General features: G+C 33.1%; 3 protein-coding genes across 5 annotated transcripts; 1 reads left to right on the top strand and 2 right to left on the bottom strand.

The window, feature by feature from the left end:
- The first annotated feature begins 6,680 nt into the window (after positions 1 to 6,680).
- On the top strand, positions 6,681 to 18,541 carry LOC121128475 (solute carrier family 22 member 7). 3 transcript variants are annotated; one of them, XM_040724061.2, is made up of 10 exons: positions 6,681 to 6,896; positions 7,397 to 7,468; positions 15,622 to 15,890; positions 15,956 to 16,147; positions 16,210 to 16,637; positions 16,699 to 16,935; positions 17,016 to 17,239; positions 17,302 to 17,495; positions 17,570 to 17,906; positions 17,963 to 18,541. In XM_040724061.2, exons 2-10 carry the CDS (start codon positions 7,465 to 7,467, stop codon positions 18,298 to 18,300), a joined length of 2,223 nt encoding a protein of 740 aa, XP_040579995.1. In that variant the 5' UTR covers positions 6,681 to 6,896; positions 7,397 to 7,464; the 3' UTR covers positions 18,301 to 18,541. The 3 variants fall into 3 exon arrangements, with proteins under 3 accessions (XP_040579995.1, XP_040579996.1, XP_040579994.1); XM_040724062.2 differs by lacking the exon at positions 7,397 to 7,468; XM_040724060.2 differs by lacking the exons at positions 6,681 to 6,896; positions 7,397 to 7,468 and adding an exon at positions 15,443 to 15,536.
- Positions 18,409 to 19,773, bottom strand: LOC121128476 (3'-5' exoribonuclease 1). Its single transcript, XM_040724063.2, has one exon. It carries the CDS (start codon positions 19,725 to 19,727, stop codon positions 18,657 to 18,659), a length of 1,071 nt encoding a protein of 356 aa, XP_040579997.1. The 5' UTR covers positions 19,728 to 19,773; the 3' UTR covers positions 18,409 to 18,656.
- On the bottom strand, positions 19,773 to 24,233 carry LOC121128474 (serine/threonine-protein kinase SIK3). Its single transcript, XM_071893003.1, has one exon. The coding sequence runs from the start codon at positions 23,731 to 23,733 to the stop codon at positions 21,178 to 21,180; it is 2,556 nt and encodes an 851-aa protein (XP_071749104.1). The 5' UTR covers positions 23,734 to 24,233; the 3' UTR covers positions 19,773 to 21,177.
- Between the last annotated feature and the right edge of the window lie 1,586 nt (positions 24,234 to 25,819).

The raw sequence follows: 25,819 nt of genomic DNA, 5'->3' as shown, positions 1-25,819 counted from the left end.
AATCAATAATGAAATCCCTCAAAAATAATAATAGTAACCAGAGTATTGATACAATTTGAAACTCACCTTGAATCAGTTATATTTAATTTATATTTTCACATATTTCAATGTTTGTATAAAATAAGTTTCTTTATTAGTTTAAACACACTATATATATATTTGATGAACATCTTTCCTGTTCAAGGTTCGTTATTAAGGCAATAGGAGGCTGCGAGTTCGAACATGTTCCGCCGTTCTTTCTAATATGTTGTTTACCCGCGGTTAAAACCAGAGGAAACAAGAACGAGTTGTACACGACTTAACGAGTAGTAAACTCTTAACTCTTAACGCTCTAGATAAATAAAGTTTGAAGATTTAATGTATATACAGGGGCGTCTGCAAAGAGTGGCTGTAGCACCCCCCTAAAAAAATAACAACAATAACGCATTCTTGTTTTTTACTCGAATTTATTTGGTCAGAATGAAAAAAAATTACACAGAATATTTTTATATCATTTTTTAAAGATTTATTTAAAAAAAAAAAAGGTAATTCGGGAAAATTATGGAGCAGAACAAAAATTTCATATTTCCAAAAAGTTTAATTTTCTGTGAATAGCTATGGATTTAGTATTTTTTTTTTTCCAAAAAATTTAATTTTTTGTGAATAACGTATTTTTAAAATTGGAGCATTTGGAATTTTTTTTTATTATTCAATTGTATTCTATTTTTGTAACCATATACATCAAGATAATAAGAACTTTTTTTTTTCTATAATAACTGTAAAAACAAATTAAAATATGTTCACAAAATTATCAATTCCCCCCTGAAAATCCAGGAATCGATACTAAAATCCCAACAAAATAATAATAGTCACCAGAATATTTATACAATTTGCCACTCACCCAGCAGCAGTTATTTTTTTTTCAAAGATTATTTTTCTTAAAAAAAATGTCCTTCGGGCAAATTATGGAGCAGAGCAAAAATTGAATATTTCGAATTTTTTCACAAAAAATTCTGCAAATAGCCATGGATTTTAAAAAAAATTTCCAAAAATTTAATATTGAAACTTTAATTTTCTGTGAATAGCTATGGATTTTTGAATTTTTATTTTAAAAAATTTAATTTTTCAAATTTTTTCTCCAAACAATTTGAGTTTTTGTTAATATCTATGAATTTTTGAATTTTTTTTCAAAAATTTAACTAAGGACCCCTTAAAATATAATCCTGTGACCGCCCCTGTTATAATCAAACGAAAGTAATTAATTATTGTTGCATGAGTTATAAAATACTAAGGGTTTGACACTATGATACAAATCATCTTCTCTAACGTAACGTCAACATCCCAAGATGTTAGGATAAATTCCAAGGAATAGAATCTCTAATATAAAGTACAACTTTTAACTCATAACATCTTATTTGGAGAGGAGGCTTAAAAATGGGCCATGTTGAGTCAAAAATAAAATTTCTTCCTAACTAAAATGACTTGTACTACGCCAAAAATATTTAAAGAGTCTTCAAACTTTGTCAAAGTTATTTTTTTGATTATTTCCAGTAGAAAAAAAGCTATGAGCAAGAACAAAAAGTTAGTCAACTAAAAACAGGACAGTCTAATCTAAATAAATATTATTGCTTATTAGGTAGGCTACAGGATAGAAAGTTTTCATTTTAGCTCATCTTATGTTGATGTTTGGTTCTTATTTTGTTATTATTATTTCCATGATATGTTACATACATACATACGTAATTAGAGGAAGTGTGTAAATAATACTTTTCAAGAAAAATGGAGAAATTCTCAAAAAAAAAACTGTATTTCTGTTTTTTTTAAGTGGAATAAGTAGTCAATTTTACTTATGATGTCTAGGCTTCTACGAAGACGATATTATTATATCAATAATACCCTGATCACTCGTACTGTATATAATATATGTGGTATGTCAACATAGAACCAATCTCTGGTAGAAATTAAAAAAAATATGGTGTTAGCGAAGGCACATACTTTGAAAATTGAATTTGTAAACATTTTTTCAGAAAAAACGTGCAATTTTTTTTAAAATCTCATTTTTTTAGGCGCATACCTGGTAAATATTTTTTTGTATTATTTCATCATAAGACGGAGCCACTCTCTGTCACTTTATGTACAAATTAATACTATAAAACAACACTCATGTTTAGTGATGTACCGAAAGGTCCATTCAAATATGAATACTTACTAATTCAATAATTAATTAAGGTTGAGTGATTGAAATTAATGTATATTTCGATGTATTAAAGCATGAACAATTAGTTATAAAATTAAAAAAACTTGAGCCCTCTAGCATAGATACAAGCCGATAAAATGACACTTAAACGTGATCGACAAATTTTCATTCGGGTACTCCAAGCAGTTGGACGTCTCCAGAACCAACGTTTACGCCGTCAGCAAGTCCAAAACGTTGGAGATCCGGTTCGCTTATGTACAAGATGTCACTTTTTATGATACCACAAATGACGTCACTTTACCATTTTTGTTTTTTCCCATTACAGTATTGCAATTTATAACTTGTATGTAAGCTTGTTCATTCAGTTGAAAAGGTTAATTAATGGAGGCTACATTATAATAGTTAGTTATGGTCGGAGTAATGTTCAACGCTATCTCGAAATATATTGAAGCAGAGCATAAATGCAGTGACGTCATAAGTTCCTAGTTTAAATTTAGATGGAGTAAATGTAACCGGGGACTAGAGTAAATTTTTATGTTTGTGGGCTGGATCAGATCAGAATACTACACACAAAAAAAAGGAAGTTGGAACGAGTAGAAAGTGGGAAATAAAAGTACCTATGTATAATGTAAATTTCTGTGTTAGTAGGTTAACGTTCTGATTTACTTAATGATAGTAGAGTAGATAAGGAAAATAATAAATTAAATTATTGTTCAACTAACAGACAAAATTACTCTGTATTTTCGGTTCAAGTGTGGATTTTTTAATACAATTGTTTCTAATTAGTGTTTTGAACGTTGATTGGTTGAACTTAAATTAGCTTTTTTTAAGCTAAGACCAATTCTCAACTATCACATCATAAAATGTGAAAAATCCCAGCTCAAAAAAAGAATATATCACAAGCAAATGATCAGCGAAGTAATTTGAGATCCTGTTAGGTTTTGATTGAATAGTGGGCGCCCTAATGTCTATTCGTGTACATCAAACCGTTCTTAAAGAGCGTTTTCACGTACGTTATAATAATAAGTTTTGTGTTACAGGGCTTTCATAAAATTGAATGGCCTATCACTAGATCATATATAATCTTTGTACCAAGATTGATCAAAATCGATCGGTAACTTTCGGAGTTATCCTAGTTTTGGATTGATCCATTTTTAAAAGTCCTCTCTAAATTATCCTATTAACTCCACCAACGAAATTAAATAGAAGTTATGTTATTGGAAAAAAAAAATCATAAATCTACAGCTGTTCACAAAAAATAAATATTTTTGGTAAAAATTTCAAAAATTCAAAGAAATTCTCAAAAAATCAAATTTTTTGGAAACAATCTCCAAAATTCCACAACTATTCCTAAACAATTATTTTTTTGGAAAAAAATAATCATAAATCAACTGTTTACAAAAAATAAAAAATTTACAAAAAAAATTCAAAAATTATTTTTCAAATATTAATTTTTGGGGGAAAAAAATCAAAAATGCGCAGCTATTCTAAAAATTAAAATTTTTGGGGAATAAAAATTCAAAAATTCACAGCAGTTAAAAAAAAAATTTAAATTTAAATATAAATTTTTTTTTTTTAAAGTTCAAATATTACATTTTCTAGTAAAAAGAAAACATTCCTTAATTGGGGGCTAGAGCCCTTCCATCCCATCCCCTGTGGACCCCTCTGAAGACCTTTGCATCAAAACGCCTCCCAAAAAATTAACCATTCGCATACATTCCTATTCATCATTATTCAACTACCGCTATTCCCACTCATTTATAAATATACGTAGATTCCTTCCTTTCAAGATTGGATTAGAATGAAATATGTTTGTACACGTATCATTTTAAATAGAGCATATGGGGCTCGTCAACATAACTGCATCTTTGACGGATTTTCACCAAAATTGTGAGTGGATTGAATTTTCGTCAATTTCTATCAACAAGGATTAGTCTTTTTAAATTGCACTTAAAGTAGGAAAAAATAATTATCACAAAAGAAAGATTTCACTCACGTCATCCTGGGGACTTTTTACTACAAAATAAAAGATCCACATATCCAACAAATCTAAATGAAACTTGATCAAATGGCTACATGAATAAAAAAAGACTTGGGATTTGCATTGAATACTGATTTATGTCAATGATAAACCGGTACATTTGAATTAAATTAGAGTAATGTGTACTGAGAATTCCTAAAAAGGGATAATACTTATCCCTTTTTATTGATCGATTAGGACGAAAAAAGTATAATTATTTGAAGAAAATATCTTATTTTAATCTATAATGTGGAAATGAGAATGTATAATGATATAATTACTCATTTTAAACACATTTTAGAGTCATATACAATAAATCATGGCAAGGTTAGAGTCCTTCTATTTTTGGTCTCACTTTGACATGAAATAAATGACTATTTTCCTTAATATTAATTAAAAAAGAGTTTTCATAAGTTATTAAATTTGGTTGTTTAGAAGGCGCCTAAAACGGCCGACATCAATAATGCTGAAAATATGTAAAAAAACGACATATTTTATGTGAAAGGGATCATATCAAGACAAATATAAGTCTCTCATCACGACTAACATTTAGTCTTCTCTCAACCTTGACTGACAAAAGGGAAAAAGAAAATGAGAATATAAAATGGTAGTCTATAATGGTTGTTTGGTTTAATATGCAGATTTTTTATTTCGAGGGTAATTAATTAATTAAAAAGAAAACATGACTAATATTACTTTTCGACGTATCCTCTGTGAATTTTGACGCACTTTTACTATCGCCGAATCCCCACGTTCATATCCTTTCCGATGTCAATTTTTAACTTAGGGTTTGTAACCACTTCCCGAACTGATTTTACTTCTGCCACGGTCCCAAATAATCTTCCAGCGATAATTTTTTTGGCTTGAGGGAACAAGAAAAAGTGAGGTGAAGACAAATTAGAAGAGTAAGGTTTGTTGGACATGGTCTTGATCCCACGGGAATCCAAGAAACTTTTTAGTTTGCCTGGAAGTGGGACGACGGGAAATGGCCATGCGAAGGGTCCAATTCCCAGCCTTCAGTTCCAGTCTTTTCCCCCCAAAATGATGTAAAAACGTCTTCATAACATGGATAATGTAATCCGAGTTAACAGTTTTTCCCACATAATGAGTGTATATCAAGGCAATATAGTCAAAGAATATAATAGTTATTACTTTTTGGGCTGAATTAATGACATTGGCTTTAATAAGAGCTTGACCTCCTTTAGGTATCCATTATTTTGATTGTTCTTTGGTTTTGGGTGTGGTAAAGGATACCCAAGACTCGTCAGTTGTCAGAATTGATTTTATATAATCCGGATGGGTCCAATAAACCCTCAAAAATTACTTTGCACAATCCACCCTTCTCATTTTGCACTTCTTTGTGAGAATTCGTCTTGCACAACGTTCAAATAGACAAAGATCTTTGGTCAGAATTTGGTTGAGGGTCCACAATGAAAGGTCCAAGAAAAGCTCCCTGACTGTGACACGTCGATCCATCTCCATAGCTAGACGCACTCCCTCAATCATTACCAGTGTCCTTTTCTTTTTTTCGGCTCCACCAAGGGTATTTGATGGGTTCTCTCCTGCCCGAACTTTGGCAATAATCCAATAAATTTGGGAATCTGAGATGGAAAAGACTCCAAAACAGTCATTCACCAACTTTCAGATCTCGGAAAACATTTTATTTCCACAAAGAAGTCGGAAACAAAATCATGAAATCTTGTCACTGTTACTATTTGGGAGAGTGGATAAGCCTAAAAGAGATTTTGATTATCCGTTTTTGGAAGTAATGCTGCCTCTGAGCCAGTTTATCCATATCAAAAGGATGAACCGGTATGAATGAAATTTTCATCTGTATTTTTTAATTTTTACAATATCTTTAAAAATGAAGGAGCTATGACAACAATCGCAGCTTCAACCATACAGCCCTCGTATAATTGACTCATCTAACAATTCTATAAAAGATTGAACTTCATGTATTTATTTTTAATTTTGGTTCAAGATCGTTTTTATGTGAACCATACACATATGAACCACATAGAAGAACAAGGCAACTCAATATAAATATTATAAATATGAATGTATAATAATATGACGTGTCCTTGAAAGCCCTTCAAGAAACACGAAACCTATATTCGATTGGGGTTCAGAGAATGAAGGGAGCGTCTCTAACTAAACTTGCATCTCTTTAATAAAATAAAAAAATGCCACGGGATCCATCAAAGGGTTTGCTATTATTTGAAGGCCTTCTATTTAAGGATTCTTCCAAACCTCTTATGAATTAAATGTTTAAGCTCTTATTTATTATTTGTAGCATTTTGACGTAAAAATATTATATATATATATATAGTATTTATATGTTATAATTAGGCAGATATTTAATATATACGGTTTTTCTCTTCCTTGCGGACAGAGCCGTAAAGCGCGTGTCTGCGTTTCTACGCGTATTTCCCGAATAATAATATTGTAAGTATGTATATATATTTTTTTTTCATTTTAAATCTCAGTTTACAATTCGTTCAACAAGTGAGACGGGTGCAATAATCAAAATATGCCTTTAATTTGAATATATCCACTTCATACATCATCTCATTTCAAATACATGTGCATGATTTTCAGTATTATAAAAAAATTAAAATGTGAGGTTGAGTGAGTTTGTTGTTCGTGTGTACTTTATCTAATTAAAAATCATTTAGATATTATATCAAATCTACTTCATAGGTAAGAGAGATAATAATGATATGATTATTGAAGTGATGATAAAAGCAGGTGGAACTAGAATGTTGTCTTCTTTCATATATTTTTTTTTACTTTCTAAATTAATTTTTACATGTTTCGTTCCCTAGTTTTTGTATGTATTTTTTTCTTTACTTAATAATAATATGAAAAAATCATTGAACGCCATTTGGTGGAAATTATATGTATTTAATTTCTATTTTTTTTTTTTTTTTTTCAATACATACAAAATTAGAAATCTTCTCTCGTCTGCCTATCTTACTATGAATGCCGTAGAGACTGTATGACAAGAACAGTCCCTTTTTCTACCCTATCAAGGAGCAATCTCCCGCCCCCTCCCCATTTTCATGTTCATATCGGCCTTGAATATTATCTTCTTGACATCATATCAGAGTAAAACTCTTCCGTGTTATGCCCAATTCTATTTCTTATAGTATATAGTTTCCCTGATTTTTTATTAATATATTAACTTCCACTTTTTTCAGAAAAGAATCCTATTCCTTCGATCATATGTTATACTAGAACCATGTCGAAGTTTTGGTGAAATTATAAAATGAGTAAGTTAGCTAGTAAACATTAAAGAAGCCTACTGTATTAATCATATTTTATTCGGAGTCCAGGGGACTCCGCAGGGTGTGGAATGGAGGGCTGTAACCATAGAAAATATATTTGTAATTATGATAATAGGTCTATCTCTATAACCCCCACCACCACCAAATTAAGGAATTTTTGCTATCTACTTGGAAATTAAATATTTGAAATTTAATTTGATTTTTCAATTTTATTTCCAAAAAATTTAATTTTTTGAAATAACTATAATTTTTTGTAATTTGTATGCAAAAAATTTAATATTTGAAATTTAGTTTTTGTAATTTTTGGTGAGCAGCTATGGATTTTTGAATTTTTTTTTTTCCAAAAAATAAAAAATACTTAATTTTTATGAACAGCTGTGGTTTTTTAGAAATTTTTTTCTAAAAAATTTTAATTATTGAGGATAGCTACGGATCTTTGAAATATTTATACCAAAAATAAAAAATATTGACAATAGGAATGGATTTTTCTGAATTTTTTAATAAAAAAAATTGTAATTTTCGGATTTTTTTCTAAAAATTCCAAAAGTAATATAATCCTACAGACGCCTTAGAAGCGAGTACTGCCATTTTAAAAGAATAATTAAATGTCTTTGTAATAATTACCTATTAATTAAAATTCCATTTATTAAGAGTGTAATTTAGAACTTTACTAATTATATTAATAACTCATTCTTATTCATATTTGTGACCTATTATAAAGTTAATTTGCCCATAGATATAAAACTACATAATAAATGTGTAATTTTAATTGATAAAGATCAAATTATGACTTTGTTTATTTATCGAAAAGAATAAATTATGAAATAGGCATGACCAATCATGTCAGAAGAGGGAATCGACAGCGGACAAGAAAATACAGAGAGTATATTTGTGTTAGCAAGGTAACGCCGTGGAAGTATAAAACGGTTTCACTAACGTCATCAATTCCATTTTAATTGGAGGAGACGTCATTTTGGGGCCTCAAAGTTGATTTTTTTAGGAGATAACTTTGAGTTAAATCAAAGTAATATCTACTAAAAATACTTAAAAATGGTTAAACTTGTACAATTATTCAGGAGTATCCGCAGACGGGGATATATACAGGGTTCGGAAGCAAAACGTGGACTGTTAATAAATGCTAATTATGTAATTAAAATGGAGATGCATACTCCAAATCTCCTGTACTTTCTGCATAAGTAATAAACATTTTTTAAATTTTTCATCATGAGTGAGCAAGAAGCAAAAAGGCAGAGGATCTCAGGTCTTCGGGATGCCATAATTGAGGACACAACTTGAAAAGGGATTCTGAGTTTCTGGAGAGTGAAGAAGAAGGTCAAGGAAGACCCCACATGTATCGCCTCTCTAACAATTTGACGTGGATGGAATTTTTTTTCCAAAAAATTCCAAACCCATAACGGAATCATTCAAAAAGGAAAAAAAATACACTCAATGACGTTAAGAGCTAGCGATTTTAACTTTTAAAGGATCAAAATGGGAAAATGGACTAGACTACGAGGGGACAAGCAGGAGGACTGTGAAGGAGGACTTGGGGTTGTCCTCTTACACGAGGACCTCACGCCACCTGTTGACGGAAACTCTAAGGGAAAGGAGACTGCAGAGGTGCAAGAAATTCGTCGTGCATCAAGGCAAATGGATTCACAGTAAAAAAATTCTCTGACGAGAAGATTTTCACCGTGCACCAGGTCTACAACCGTTAGAACGACCGTTGGCTTGGGGGATCACCAGAGAAGGTCAAAGGGGTGTTCTGTACAAAACATCCAGCCCAAACAATGGTTCTGGGGGTCATGGAGTCCTATGGCAAGAAGATACCTCCCTTCTTTTTAAGAGTGGAGAGAAAACTGGCCTGGAGGCCTACTACAAGGTGCTGAGGCTCACCATACTGTCATGGCTCAAGGCCACCTACCCAAAGGACAACTATGTGTGGACCCAAGATGGTGCACCCTGACACACATTGGCAAAATGCCAGAAGTTCTGCGCCGACAACATGGCAGATTTTTGGGACAAGGACATGTAGCCATCATTTTCACAGGATTTGAACCCGTTGACTTTGCTGTGTGGGGCACTTTGAAGAGGGAAACTAACCGGGCATCTCACCTGAACGTAGACTCCGTGAAGGCCGCCATTGTGAAGGAGTGGAACAATTTGTCCGAGAAATTCATCATCCATTCCTGCAAGGCTTCCCGTCATGGCGTGAAGGGCGGCCATATTGAGTGAACATGTTTACAAAGATCGTCTCTCAAAGTTTTGTTAAAAAAAAATTCATAACTATTTATCAAAAAATAAAGTTATTGACATTTTTCTAAAATTAGTCATTCAGTCCACGTTTTGCTTCCGAACCCTGTATATATAGGTATATAATCCGGCAGGCGCCCCTGTTGTTATTATTTATTTGATTGATTAGGGACAAGAAAAGCAGGATAGTTATCTAGAAAGATATCTTATTTTTTCCATTGTAATAGTTAATTTTTATCTACAATATTGTATAACGGTGTAATAACATATTTTTAAAACATTTTAGGATCATATACGAGGGTTGTTTGAAAAGTCCAAGAGATGTCCTTACTGGCGTGTATCGAGGTGATGTTTAGTTAGTAGCATCTCTTGGAAGAACACACTCCAACTTTCAGACGGATTGGTATATTTTTTTCTGTTTGGGATTCGTTTGTATCAAGGAAGTGGAGTGATTTTCATAAAATGGACGAAATAGAATTTCGTGTGTTAATTAAACATTACAACGCCTCAAAATACTAAAAAGAAGCTTGATAAACATTATGGGGACTCTGCACCTTCGATTAGAACAGATTATATGTGGTTTCAAAATTTTCAGTGTTGCCATATAGGCGCAAGTGACGCTGAACTTTCTGGACGCCCTGTTGAGGTTACTCCTGCTGAAATCATTGATAAAATCCATGATATTATGAAGGATGACAGAAGAGTGAAGGTGCTTGAGATTGCTAGTGGTTTGGGCATCTCGAGTTGGAACCCTATTTCCACCAATTTTGCGACCACAACTGCTGAGGTGTGAGCTGGTGCATTGTCGTGATTGAAAATAACTTTTTTGTGGGCTAATCGTGGCCGTTTTTCATGCAGCTCAGATTTCAAACAGTCCAATAACGATGAATAATATGCACCTGTAATAGTTTTACCCTTTTCCAGATAGTCAATGAGGATTATTGCTTTGAATCCAAAAGATAGTCGCCATAATCATTCCGGTCGATTCCTCGATTCAAACGAATGTCAAACAGAAAGAAATAGACCGATCTGTCTTAAAGTTGGTGTTTGTTCTTTCAAGAGATCATACTAACTAAACATAACCTCGATATACGCCAGTAGTGCCACTCTTGAATTTTCAAACAACCTTCCTATATATACATATATATATAGTAAAACTAGGCAATAGAGGAATATATTTTTGATAAACAGGCTTAAGTCCTTTTATTTGTTGGTCCTATTTTGACATATCTACTGCTCCCCTTCATATTCATGAAACTATATTACATAAAAGGATGAATGTGACTTTAGATTCAGTTTAACTACAAGGGTGTGTATCTTAAGGTCAGCCAGGGATTACTTAAGTCTTTAGAACGGTGGTGCCAAACCTTTCTTGATAACATTTTCCAAGTTTCGATTACTCCAAGGATCAAAATATTTAGTTGATCCCCCTTACTGCATTTTTGGAGCTAACTATTACTAGGTTGTATATTAGATTTGACTTTTAAATATCTAAAAATTTATAGCCAAAAAAAAATTTATTAACAAATTTTCAATAATTGAATGATAATCATTTAATCAAACCAAGAATTTGGTATATTTTTACTATAAAAGAATGTATAATTGCGCAAACCAAAAAGTGTCAGTCAGAAGAGTATGCTTGTTTTCTTCTCGCCTAATACTTGTCTCTGCATTAATCATGACAATTTGAAATTTTATATAATAAATTATTAGTTTATTTGACTTATATAATAAGAGAATATTGATATTAACACGAGAATACAGGAAAAGGAGATTGGTATCATACAACAACTATTTAGAAAGCTTTTGGCGATATCAGGCATTTTTTCAGGCAACCCCACTCGCGGAAGTGAATCAGAGTTTGAGAAACACTGCTCTAGGCTAAAGTACTCCCTGGCTTATCACGTCATATTTTTAAAAAATTATGTAGATCTTTTTATTATTTTATTCTTAACGAGAGAACATATAAGTATTGAGTAGTTACGTGTGAGCGTACTTATGAAAAACAGGGAGTAACACTGTGGATTTCTTGGGGTGTTATCTTTTATATTATAAGGGCGTCCATAGGATTATATAACTTTTTTTTTCTTGAGTTGGGGATTGGTAAAAATTTTGGGGAAAAAAAATTGTAAAATCAAATTTCAAATATTATATATTTTGAAAAAAAAAAAATCAAATATTACCATTTCTAATAAAAGGCCAAAATTCCTTCTTTTTTTTTTTTGGGGGGGGGAGCTACAGCACCTCCAGCCTACCCTTGCGTACGCCCGTATATTAATAGTTTTTATATACCTTAATTTTTAACAACCCTAATAATGCCCTAGTATTTCCCTAGGCATTAAATAAGGCGTTATGAGACGAAGTAATCACAACATCCATAAGTTACAAAGTTTGCCCCATTTCACCGCTTCAAAACATTTTATTTCAACCCAATAGCGTTCAAATTAATTACCTTATAGGAACATCCGCAGGGTTTGTAGCTTTTACCACCAAATTAAGGAATTTTCTTTTTACTATAATTTTTTTTTTTTTGGTAATTTCATTTTTGAATATTTTTTCCAAAAAAATTAATTTTCTGTGAATAACTATTAATTTTTTTATTTAGTATTTGAAATTATAAATTTTTTTTATTTATTTCCAAAAAGTTTAGTTTTTTGTTTATAGCTATAGATTTTGAATTTATTTTTTTTCGAAAAAATTTAATATTTGAAATTATTTTTTTTTAATTTTGGTGAATAGTTATGGATTTGTGAAATTTTTTTCTAAAGTCCAAAAATCAAGCCTCCCTCCCCCCCCAAAAAAAAAAAAAATATATATATATGCGGACGCCCCTGCCTTCTGTTAATTAAAGGTGATAATTTATTTTCATCTATTAAAATTATGGGCACTCGAATTTTCTAATGTAGCAAAGAATACTTATCATTTTGTAATTTTAAATAGTAAAGTAGAAAATTAATAGTATATCTAGGCATAATATTCTCGGGGCATATAGAACATGAGGTGAGCTTGGAAAATAAAAAACACGGTTCAGGATGCAAGTACATGAACTATCGCACCCATCCAATGTCATGTTTTTTACAACTATTTACATTATCATACTAATTCACGTGCAGGTTTGACTCGTTGCATAGCAGCTAAAACGAACGCTAAAGACTTCACCAGAGAATTGGAGAAAAAGGAGCTGCCTTCAAAAAATTAAACAAAAAAAAGTAATTAAATTTGAGGGTCATCCCCTTTCCCTCTCCCCTAACAAAATCCTGCAGATGCCCTATCTAGGAGTGCAATTTCTTTAAATGCGAATGACAGTCAAATTGTTTAAAGCCGACAAGATTTGGTCACGAGTACACTCACAGTTTCGATAAAAACGTTTATTGTCAATTTTAAAGTGTGTAAATATTTTCATTAAAAAAAATTGCAATTTAGTATTTTTTTTTATTATTTTTTTTTTGTTTGTTTAAAGGATGTAAAGGACCCTCGCTCATGGTACAAATTTCATTTTATTTTTTATTAATTATTACAACTTTTGCAATAGAATGTTTGACTGACGTCATAAATTACATCATAATTGAAGGAGAGCCATTTGGGGGGGCTCAAACTTGATATTGTTAAGGACGAAAAAAGTAGGAAAGTTCAGGCAAAATATCTAATTTCCTCCATTATAATAGTTAATTTTTATCTACAACTTGGAAATAAGATTGTATAATGGTCTAATAACATACCGGTCCGTGCTCAAATTTAATGACTTATAACTCGGAGTTGGGTGATTGTAGGGAAAAAATTCCGACGGTTCCAGAAAGCTAACACTGTCCACATTTATTTTTTTGAAAAACCTTTTGATATCAAGTTTTTTAAACATGGTTGATGAGCGGAAGAGGATTGAGGTAGCTTCACTACTGCGCTGGACTTCCCTTTACATGATATCATCGAGGCTACTAAAGCATCACGGGCTACTGTTTTTTGAGTCCAGAAGCGCTTACATGATAGCCACCATATGACCAAGAGCGGTATGCAAAAAAAATTGAATCAAATGAAAGAAAGGAAGCTTTTCAAACCAATCCAAAGATGGTCATGTCTGACTTTGCCAAGGACAAGGCTGTCAGCCACTCTACAGTATACAGGGCCTGAAAAATCGCAGTGAACGGTGCAGAAAGCTCCTTAATAACAAGATGCAATTCTGGGAAAAGAGGTTATTGCAACCACAGGGCACAGATCTCAATCCTCTTTATTACTCTATATGGCAGCATATCGAGAGTCAGATCTGTCAAGTGCACCATCCAAATATTGAGGACCTTAAGGCCTCTGTCGACCCGGCCTGGGCTTCAATGTCTAAGGGCTACCTCATAAGGGTATGCCCGGGCTTCTGGTGCCGTCTGGAGGACGTATTGTTCAATATTCGATATTTATACAGAAAATCAAGTATAAAGCCACTTTTAATTCAATAGAATACAGAAAAAATACCTTAAAATGAATTATATGTGTTTTATTATTGTTCCCCAAACAGTCTCTATTTTTTTGCACGGACCAGTATGTTTTATACATTTTATGATGTAATCAAACAAGATAATTGAGCGATAAAATTTTTATAGAACGTAAGGTTCAAGTCCTTCTATTTATTGATCTCATTTTAACATCCAATAGTTCACTATTTTCTCTAAATTTAATGAAAGTAGTGTTTTCAAATTGTTATAAAAATTGGTTGTTTAGGCCCCCAAAATGGGAGACATCAAAAAAGTGACGTCACGTAAAAACTTTCTATGGGGATGCAATTTAAAATAACATCACGGACGTCCGTATATATATACTTTTTTTTTTTTTTGGGGGGGGAGGGAGTTTCTGTTTTTATTGAATTTATTTTCATGAATAATCCCAAAACTAAATTTTTTTGCCAAAAAATTTCAAAAAATTAAATTTCAAATATTAATTTTCTTGGAAATTTTCATTTTAAAATCCACAGCTATTCTCATAAAATTAATTTTTTTTTTTGAAAAAAAATTCAAAAATCCACAGCTGTTCACAAAAATGTCAAAAATTAAGTTTCGAATATAAATTTTTTGAAAAAAAAAATTCAAAAATCTATAGCTATTCATAGAAAATGTAATTTTTTGGGGAAAAAATCAAAAATTAATTTAAAATATTTGAAAAAAATTCAAATACTAAACTTTCTAGTAAAAAGCAAAAATTTCTTCATTTCGAGGGGGGGGGTCTCTAGCCTGCGGATCCCCCTAGACATATAGTTGATTTGTATGTCACGTGTAAATTGCATATAGTATATTAGCCATAAATAAATATATCCTTTATCAAAATAGCAAAAAAGCCTTGAACTTAGTATTTGTATCCATGTATTATATGTAAATCTCAATGACAATTAAATCAAACTAAAAAGTCATTCAAATAATTTAGCAGAATTTTTGATTTATTTATTTACATTCGTAATTATGATAGATTTATATTTAATAATATATTATACATATACCTAAAATTATATATGATAATTAATAATTCAAAACAAGTATGTTAAAAAATGCAAAGTATTCTTTTATTTTTAAAATCATCTTTCACATAGAATTAATACCTAAGTACACATATTATGTGTATTATTACAATACAAAAATGATGAACAATTATACTTATTGATTAAACAACAGAAAAATTGACTTTGTACAACTTGAAACTATTATATGTATTAAGTAAATGATTTAATTCTACAATCTGAGAGCGCAATCCAGATATCTATTTACACTTTTATTTTGAACGTGTCATTTAGAATCCAATCAAATATATCAAATGTCGGAATTAATTGGTTCGTTAATATCTACAATTACTATTTATGTATTCACCACAAATAATTTAATTACATATAATTCTCCATAATTTTACAATCTTAGAGATTGACCCAATGGATTTTCAAATCCGAGATGGGTTCTACTCATCTCCCTCAATGGATGACACTCATGGACCTACCTCTGATCGCTCACAAAAGTCTTTGGATATGGAACGTCGTCCTCCTTCACTAGATGATTTTTTAAAAATCCTTGGTAATCCAGGAAGATATCAAATAGTTGTCTTGATTCTTTTGGCGACAAACTACATTCCTGTTGCTGTAAATCACCTTCTCATGGCATTTTATGCCGTATCAACTCAACATCATTGTCGTGTAAGATCAAAATGATTAGTATTATTTAACTAATTTAAAAATATCATTTATTAAACCAATCATAGCCTTTAGGCAAGCAAGAATTTAATTACAACAATATAACCATTCAGAATGTCGTCCCCATAGCACCCCCTCCGCCTCCAAATTCTCAGTGCGAGATGTGGATAGATCCAGGAAACACCAGTAAAGGAACACAGTCCTGCATCAATGGCTATGAATTTGAATTTGACAACAATGAGTGGACAATTGTAGCAGAGGTTAGATCCGACTGTCAAACATATTATCATTGTGCTAAATGCTTGTTCTTTCCTACTCCTAGTGGGGCCTTGTTTGTGATAGAAAGTATGTTGGTCCTCTGGTCACAACGATTTATTTCACTGGAGTCATGATTGGAGGTGTTATATTTGGGTATTTGTCTGATCGCTTTGGAAGGAAAAGTGTGATGCTCCTATGTTTGTACACCCAGTGTCTCATAGGGATCGCACTCCATTTCGTGAGACGTCTCGTTATATTTATGGGGCTAAGATTCATACAGGGAGTTTTCATTCAGGGTCTTCAAAGCTCCACTTATTCAATGGTTATTGAACTTTTCTCTCCTCAGTATAGAACATTGGCTGGATGCGTTGTCGAAGGTTTTTGGGCAACTGGCATTATTCTTCTTGCTCTCATTGCCAAATATGTACAACATTGGCGATACATACAATTGGCCATTAACATTCCAACCATCGCAACAATATTTTATATTTGGTATGTTTTATGAAAAAGCTAATCTTGCGTGAGCCTCACTAATTGTAATTTAATTAACAAGGATCATTCCTGAGTCCGTGAGATGGCTTTTGTCCAAAGATAAATTAAAAAAGGCTGAAAGTATAGTGAGATCTATTGCATCATACAATTCCCTTCGTTTGGACTCAAGTTGGTTACGAAATGAAATGGAGACTGTAGTTCGAGAATTAAGGCGGTTATCTCCTACATCACCCGGAATAAAGGACTTACTCATGAAGCCCAAAACTCGTAGAAATTCATTCTCACTCTTCTTTATTTGGTAAGAAATCTAATTACATAATTAATACATGAGAAATATGATTGTGAGGATTCTCTCTTTCATGTGTATCTTCCTATTAGGTTATCCGTCTCATTATCCTACTATGGAATCACATACTCAATACCAGATCTTAGTGGCGACATTCATCTTAATTTTATGATTGGTGGGGGGATTGAGCTTGCAGCTTACCTTTTTGCCTTCGTAGTGTTTAATGGATTTGGTAGAAAATATCCATTGGTGTGCTATCTTTTTGTATCTGGACTGATTTGTATCTCCATAGTTATAATTAAAAAATTTGTATCACGTATGTTGATCATATGAATACGATATGAATAGTCTATTAATTATTTAAAACTCTATTAATAGCAAAATCAGTGGACACTCAAGGTCTCTCAATTGGTTTAGCTTTAATGGGCAAGGCAACTGTTGTATCAAGTTTCTGTGGTATTTTTATCTATTCCAGTGAATTATTCCCTACTGTTTTAAGAACGGTAGCTAATGGATCGTGTGCATTTTGGGGAAGAATAGGATCGCTCATTGCGCCACAATTACTCATGTTGGTAATGCATCTTGTATTAATAATTAATTATCGATAAAAAGTCATTTCTTATGTATGTATATCAAAATCTAATAGTGCAAATACTGGTATCCAGAAAATCCTCAATTACTCACTTTCTGCGCTTTCGGAGGTTTATCGTTTATTGCTGCTTTTCTAACCATATTTCTGCCAGAAACTTATAATGCTGCTCTCCCAGACACAGTCACTGAGGCAAATATATTAGGAAGACCGACACAGCCATCTATAAACAGTAGTTATGATATAACTAAAAACAAGTCTGAATTATACAGCGATGTTGGCTATGGCAAAAGTCCTGAATGGGTTGAGGTTGATGGAATGATAGTTAGTCGGGATTTAAATGATGGAGGTTTCCGTGATAGGCAAGAATTTTCTACACTTTCATCCACTGGAGGTAGTTATCAAAAACCTTTTAATTATAATGACATAACACAAATTCTTTACTTTCAGATCGCTCGAGTGCATTTTCAAGGATGACACAGGAGGTCATATACGAAACAATTAACTCCTCTTCTTCACCTGAAATCTCTCCAAGTCTACGAAGACCCTTGCCCCGACCCCCACATCCCATCAAAGAACAAGAAAGTAAGGATTCTATATTGTTTCACCGACATCATGGTACAGATATACCTTCATCTACTTGTTCATCCCCTTCACCGATAGGGGGAGGTAATTACTATACTATGGACCCTACACTTACATCTCTTGGAGATCTTTCAAATCCTGACTCGCTTGAAGTAGAATCAAATGGTCCCTACCCATCCAGAGACTATGAAACTAAACTTTAAGTGATCCATCCATTCAGCTTTACAAAACACATCGATACCTCGGAAGTTACATAAAAAACACTTCATATAGTAAGGGATCGTAATATGTATGTAAATAAAGTGTAATAATTATTTCAAGTTGGAGAACCTATATATTTTTAAAAAAAAACTTATATATCAATCTATACTTGAAGTATGTGTATGTATCCTTATAAATCTTTAAGAAACGGACAAAAAATATAATATAATAATAATAATAAAATTGATTTCTTGAGACTTTTTGAGTTCATATATCTCTAAGAAGCCTTGCAAACACTTTAATATTCAAAAATTGTAGGGAAAAATAAGATAGTTAAAGAGAGGCATGCCATGTCGTCTTAGACATTGCATTTAATTTGTTTTTTTTTATTTTCTTGCCATTGTTCAGCCTCATTATTTTTAACAGACATGACAGTCTGAAGTCGACCCCCAGTATTGACAGGAGAACGATTCTCATAAGTGCTTGACTCCACAAGCAATACTATTTTTTCATTTACACGTATGTAAGCTTGATCTTTAAGAAGACGGATGACTATTCGGGCAATGTTTTTAGCATCATCGATACCAGAATGGGGAGAACCTTCAAATTCCATACCTAAACTGGTGAGCATGGCTTGAAGTCCTGGAGTTGATGTCTTATGAATATTGTTATAACTGGGTTTGTAATAATTAATAAAACATTTTCTGAGGTTGACCCATTTGGACGCATATTCCGGAAAAGCAATGGAAGAGTGACGGGTTTGGAGATAGAGGAATCTTCCCATATCAAAAGGACCATCTGTTACTAAACTAAATGTATATTTACTTCCTAAACCATGATTCTCCAGCCAATTTAAAAATTTATCATGCACTATTAAAAAAGGATCACTTGCATTAACCGTTTTCTGCGAAATTCCAGTGAGATTTTTGCAGAAGGTACTCAGATTAGGATTAATGAGAGGACGAATGTATTCATGAAAGGTATCCACGACTTCAGCGGTGCGAGATGATATCAGAACCGCAGGAAACTCTATGATTTCGTGTTTATAATTACTAGGATTACGCTCCTCACATGTTGCTTCAAAGTCTATCACAACAAAATAGTGAACATTGCGATTAACGGCGAGACCCGCTTCCTCCAGCTTTTCTCTTTTATAATATTCTTTCAATCTCCGCTTCACAACATAATTATGACCACGAGGGTCAATTTTAACATCTTTACATCTATTTTTAACTTTTTGAATGGTCATTTGATCAACAAGACCATTCAGTTTGCTAATTTCTTGATATATTTTCTGTTGTTCTGGAGGCATGGATGAGCCACCTCCTGTGTTCTGAAGATTCGTTTTTCCACCCTTTTTAAACTTGTTTCTTGGAGGACCGCCTCTCAGCATATAGTGACTTGTATCACCTGCATCATTATACGACATGATGGAATATCTCCTCCTCACCACACCACCACCGTTGGTTGCCAATCTGAAGGAATAAAGAGAGAGAGAAAAATAATTATGGATTTATAAGTACTTATGTCTACAAAAATTAATTTCTTTTTATTTTTTTTATTTTATTTTAAATCTCAGAATAACAAATTTAAATAAAGATAAATCATTGGAGATGAATTATTTAAACCAAAAAAATTAATAAAATAAAATAATCAACTATAAAAAGGACACTTGTAAAGAAATGGAACGTAATAGTAATGTTTCTATTACTTTTGTGTATTTAAAAAAAATAAAAAAATCACATCTAAATTCAAATCAATACGGTTTTACAATGGGAAAAAAAAAAAATGACGTACCTCAAAAAAAATATATATATAATTATAATATGGTGAACAATTTTTCAAATAAATATAAATTAAAGGCTTAAAAAACAAAACAAAGAGTACAGCAGTTAAAAACATGAATGTTTTGAATTTTGGTCAAATCTTTTTGAATTGAAAACATGACTGAAGAGGATTAAACAAAAACAAATTATTTCTTTTGGCTATGACTCAGAAATACGAAATATATTTCTATACACATGTATATATAAATATATTACGAATATATATTTTTTTAAATATTATCACATTCATTTGGGAGGAGATTGGGTGTACATTCTTTCTTTGTGTAGGACAAATAACTCTATTTTGATGCACACATTAATTAATATTGAAAAGTGTGCAAGATTCACCAATGACTATATATTGTATGTAAATAAAAATATATATAAAATATAAATTGACTTTAAATATGTTTGTTTCTTTAAAAGCTCTTACTTAAAAAAAAAATCTAATTACTTCGGATATAAAGCTTTGAAATAGATCAGATTCGACTAAGAAAATAGTTCTAAGAATGGTGGTGGGGCTCAACACTTTTCGTTTGTTGGAATCGAGAGGATGAATATCAAAGTGTTCACTGTTCTTGCTACTGCTGCTATAGAAATTCTTGCAATTTAACTTATTTATGTCAAGGAAGCAGTTATATTTTTAAAAGAAAAGTACTAACCGACATTTCCAATAAAACTGATCCATTCAGTTTAAAAATAACTATTTATATAATATATATTTAAGTATGGATTTAATATAGCAATTAAGAAAACCTACTTTCTGAAACAGTTCATAATAATAGTAATAATTATTATTATAACGATAAAACTCTAAGACTGTCATTTTACTAAAAAAAAAAAATCAAGAGGTCATCCTTATTTTGCTACTACTTGAGACCATAATATTTAAGATTTTAAAAATTGTAAGAGGATATGGCATTTGTAATAAATAACTAAGGCAATACGTTACGACTTTGTGTCTATTTTTATGAAGCTTTAATTAGAAAATGACTGAGTTAAAAGCTTCTAAAAGTTTTTGGTTTTTTTTGCAGGATACACTGAATGGTCCTATTATAAGCTTTCATCCATTGGCTCATGAAACATAGGTTTTACATTATATCCTGTTACATCCGTGACACAAATTTCTGGTTGCATAATGGCATTTGAGCTTGACAGGTACTCATCATTCCCCTTTTTATAAATACAAGGTGTAATGGGATTATTGGTGGATAGATCTGTCGAAGTGACATTTCGATTTGGGAGTCCTTGAGTAATTGAGCCTTTAAACACTTTCTGCTCTCCTCCGTTAGGAATATCTACTTTGTTAATTGTAAGACCCTGAAAATCTCGCGTAAACGATTGGCGTTTAGCTAAACTAGGAGAAGTTCCAGGTTTAGGTGAAGACCCTGGAATAGGTGAAATACCAGGCTTAGGAGATGTTCTCCCACTACCGAAATGTATTGGTGAATTTGGATAAGAAAACCTCCTGGAAAGAGAGGCGTCTACCGCAGTATACATATCGTCGTACATTAGCTTCAAAGGCTCAGAAGTCCCTGTAGATCTAGAAGTGGGCATTTTAGGCGAAAGTTTCGGAGATACAACACCACCATCACTACTTCTTCTTGGAATATCTAATGTGTTGGAATAAGATGACTCAGGATTTGAAGGTGGCTTCAAATTAATCCCATGGAAAAGCGAGGATTTCCCCCCAACGTTAAGCTGCAAATTATGATATTCTTCCTGGAGAGCTCTGACGTCAGCTGCATCATATAAAAGAGAATTAGAAGACTTGTTATTGAACGCACTACCAATGGAGCTGGGACTAGTAGAACTTGAGAAAGAGGTTTCACAAGAACGACGCACAGGACTAAACCGCTCATAAGGAAGGCCCAAAGAGTCTTTAAGGCCCATCGTCTTGCCTGCTTCCATGACTGTTGACAATCCGGTCCTTCTTTGACGAAGACTAGATACTGTTGAGGAAGAGGGCTTGATAGGCGATGCTGCATCTATGGAGCCAACGCTTAACCAACCCCCAGATTCTAGTATACGATTTTCTACTTCTTGCGCTAATTCTGCATTGATCTCAGGGTGTTTTTCAATCACAGTATGAAGACCCGTACGACGTCTTCGAGGGGAAGCCAGCTCCGGTGCAATTATTCTAGAAGTTGTTAATAGCTGCGTCTGATTCTTATCAGTTGCAGCAGTAGTAGATATATTGAGCTCATCTTTGGGATAATTATCCTCATTTTTATCAAGAATGGTCTGTGGTGGCACAAGGTAAGCTCCACCATCAGAAGCACGTCGTCCGTGATTCACATAATAACTATCTAATCCGGCAGGAGGACGCAATAAATGAGGATTTTTGACAGAAAAATTTTCGAGGGGTTGATTTCCGACAAGAGAAAGATTGACAGTTAAATCAGTCAGGGGTATGATAGGAGTACCTTTTTTCAAGGTTGATGGAGAGTTGGACGGAAAAAGACGCAATTCAACTCCAGCTTGTCCTGGGCCTACAGTGTGTCTCCGAGCAGCGAGTGCCTTTTCTAAGTCCGTCTTTGAATGGTTTAAGTCAGAATGTTCACTGCTATATATTTCTAGGACTCCTGATTCCTGAGAATCAAGAGACACTAGCGTTTTGGAAAGGGATTGTTCTGTAAGATAGTAGGTAGCTGCAATATCATCACACTTATTTTTAGTCACGGATTCGATAACTGTATGTTTATCAACCTTGAGCGCTTTGGACACTAGGTCTATTATATTATCAGACATAGAGGGTTGACTTTTTTGTGGCAAAGTTTTTTGAGTTCCTTCACACTTATAATTTTTTTTAATCCATGGATGAGACGCAATTTGTTTGAGAGAGAATCTTTTCTCTGGCTCTAAGACTAAGAGTCCTTTAAGTAGGGATTCACATTCATTAGACAAAAAAAAAGGAACACGATATTGGCATGAGAGGACACGAGATTTGAGCTCTTGCAAAGTAGGTGCATCAAAAGGCAAAGAGCCCGAAACAAGGACATACAGAACAACACCCAGACTCCATATATCCGCCTTAGGCCCGATGTATTCTTTTCCTTCGAAAAGCTCTGGAGCAGCATAGGGAGGAGAGCCGCACCAAGTGGAGAGGAGATGTCCGGGACTGTAGTAATTGGAAAAGCCAAAGTCTGCAAGTTTGACATTCATTTCTTGATCCAATAATAAGTTTTCCGCTTTGAGATCCCGATGAACAATCCCTAGAGAATGGAGATAGTCCAGTGCGGAAAGGATTTGTCCGAACCAGTGCCCCGCTTTCCCCTCCGTCAATCGCCCTTTCTCCGCCACAAAGTCAAAGATTTCTCCGTTCTTGGCATGTTCCGTCACCATGTAGATGGCACGACCAGACTCCATCACCTCCACAAGACGGATCACGTGAGGGTGCGGACCCAAGCTACGCAGGATCTCGATCTCACGCTCCATCTTCGTCGCGTTCTCACTGTCCAAATTATCCTTATCCACTATCTTCACGGCCACGTCCACTCCGGTCAGGCGATGCACTCCCAGACGAACTACCGAGAAATTACCTTTCCCCAAGGTTGAACTCAGATCGTAGAGTCCCACACGGACCAAATCTTCCGCTCGTTTACTCATTACTCATACAACTCCAGAGTTATCAGTCACTCCCTCCAAGGCTGCTCATCTCACATCTCTTCTCCCCGATTCCTGTATCCACCAACAAGATTTCGCTTCTTCTCATCAAGACTTGAATACTTTGACTTTTTTTCCTCAGAGTTTCCTTCCTTCTTTCTTTCTTTCTTTCTTTCTCTCTCTCTCTCTTTCTCTCTTTTTCTTTTCTCTCTTTCCACTCTCCGGCCTTGCCTCAGCTCAGTCCTCCTCTCTTCGCCAACACATTTTCCACACCACTACTATGTACTGTCTATACTCTCATGCGTTCAAACCTATGAATTATTAGGATCGTAGATTCAAATACAAATCCCATTTCTTCATTCTTCTTTTTCACTCTCCTTTCTTCTTCTTCTTCTTCTTCTTTTGCTAGCTTCTGCAGAATAAGCAAAATCATATATTATTTCATATTTGATATGGATAGCCACGTACTGTAAGTGTTCACTCTTCACCTACACAGACACTGCACTAGTACATTTCACCTTTATTCATTTCAAGCAAATACATTCGCGTTGATTTTTATTAAGGATTATTCATATAAAAACATATTCTAACATGTTCATCCAATGCCCTGTAAAGCCAGGGAAGTAATTCCCTTCATTAAACTCTTTCAATCTTCATTTTTATTTTGTAGGATTATGATTTTTATCAGGGTGAATCCCAGCAGTACTCTTAACTTGAAGCCCTTATACATGCTTAGGCTCAAAGCTTAATCATAGATTGTATATTTCCCTTAACCTGTAGACAACACATAGGGTCTATCATCATAGGTTCAAGTAATGAAAATTGTATGGTCGGCCTATGAGGCTCAGAAAGGGCCTTCTATGACATATTTATATGAAAATCTAAAATATGAGTTCAAGTAATGACTTTTACATTAAGCCAAAATAGGTTCAAGGTGGAGTGGGTAGAGGGTTGAGAAATACGGGCCCTAAGAATCGAATAGTTTGGTATTTAATTTGACATATAGGAAGATGGGCTATCGCGAGGATATCATCGTGTAGCTAGGACAGCGGAATGACTGCGCATGAAAGTCCTCTAATAAATAATACTCATAAAATAGATTTAGAATTATCGGCTCTGTAAATAAACAGCTGAATGCACCGTGACTTGAGCATTTCATAATAGAATAAATAATAGCGTAAGAGAGCTCAAGGAACGAGCGAGCGGAAAAATATGATGTGGTGCGAAGCTCAGCGAAGTGAAGCGAGCTGTGTGACGCAGTCTAGAAAAATTAAATCCCACGACAGGAGATGAAAATACTGAATGAGAAGACGAGCCTTGTGGATTGTTAAATGAAAATGATGATTAAGGATTATTTAAGCTCAGAGTTTAAGCATAAACTAGTCTAGGCTTCTTGATCTAAGACTTAAAGATGGAAACAGAGCGAACAGTAGTAAAATAACTGGATAAATAAAACCTGGGGCAATATAAAAGAGGACTTTTTATCTTATTTTCATACTATACATGTGTAGGTATGAATAAGAAAAAAAGGAGAACATATTATAATAATTATCTACAATCGTAGAGCTACGTTTATTAATAGGGAAGACTACTATTACTTATTACTTTGAACAACTAAATCTAAGTCATTTATGAGTATTTTCTTAATATAAGTTGGTCTTTTTTTTTTTTTAAATAAATCAATAATGTATAATAAATAATGGAATATTATGTATTAAGCATGAAATGATCAACTGAAAACACAAACTAACAATAAGATCTGAATATATCACTTTTCTTGAATATATTAATTATAGATTCCAATGTAATTATCTTGTTAGCTGAGCCGAATATAATACATTGAATAACCTTTTTTGCCTTTTGATTTTCATTATTCTCAATAGAAATACGAAGATATTTGAATGACACTTGAAAAACAAATTTTCTAAATGATCCTTACTTTCAGATTAATAGAACATGCCAATAATGGTTTTACAACTGTTAATAGAAAGGAATTTGAAACATCTATTCGCGTTTCAAGAATCATGATAATGAAATAGCATTTGCATGTCCAAAATGCAGACAAAAGAATCATTAGTATAAGGGTAAC

Source organism: Lepeophtheirus salmonis, chromosome 13 (genome assembly GCF_016086655.4).
Source record: "Lepeophtheirus salmonis chromosome 13, UVic_Lsal_1.4, whole genome shotgun sequence".
Lineage (NCBI taxonomy): Eukaryota > Metazoa > Arthropoda > Copepoda > Siphonostomatoida > Caligidae > Lepeophtheirus > Lepeophtheirus salmonis.
The sequence above is the reverse complement of the archived record's forward strand: the minus strand, read 5'-3'. Positions and strand labels throughout refer to the sequence as shown.

Coding starts and splice junctions, on each gene's coding strand:
- LOC121128476 (XM_040724063.2), bottom strand. CDS start 19,727: ATGTCGTATAATGATGCAGGTGATACAAGTCACTATATGCTGAGAGGC.
- LOC121128474 (XM_071893003.1), bottom strand. CDS start 23,733: ATGAGTAAACGAGCGGAAGATTTGGTCCGTGTGGGACTCTACGATCTG.
- LOC121128475 (XM_040724060.2), top strand. Junction 16,148..16,209: donor AGTGGACAATTGTAGCAGAG/GTTAGATCCGAC, acceptor TCCTACTCCTAG/TGGGGCCTTGTTTGTGATAG. Junction 17,496..17,569: donor CGCCACAATTACTCATGTTG/GTAATGCATCTT, acceptor AAAATCTAATAG/TGCAAATACTGGTATCCAGA.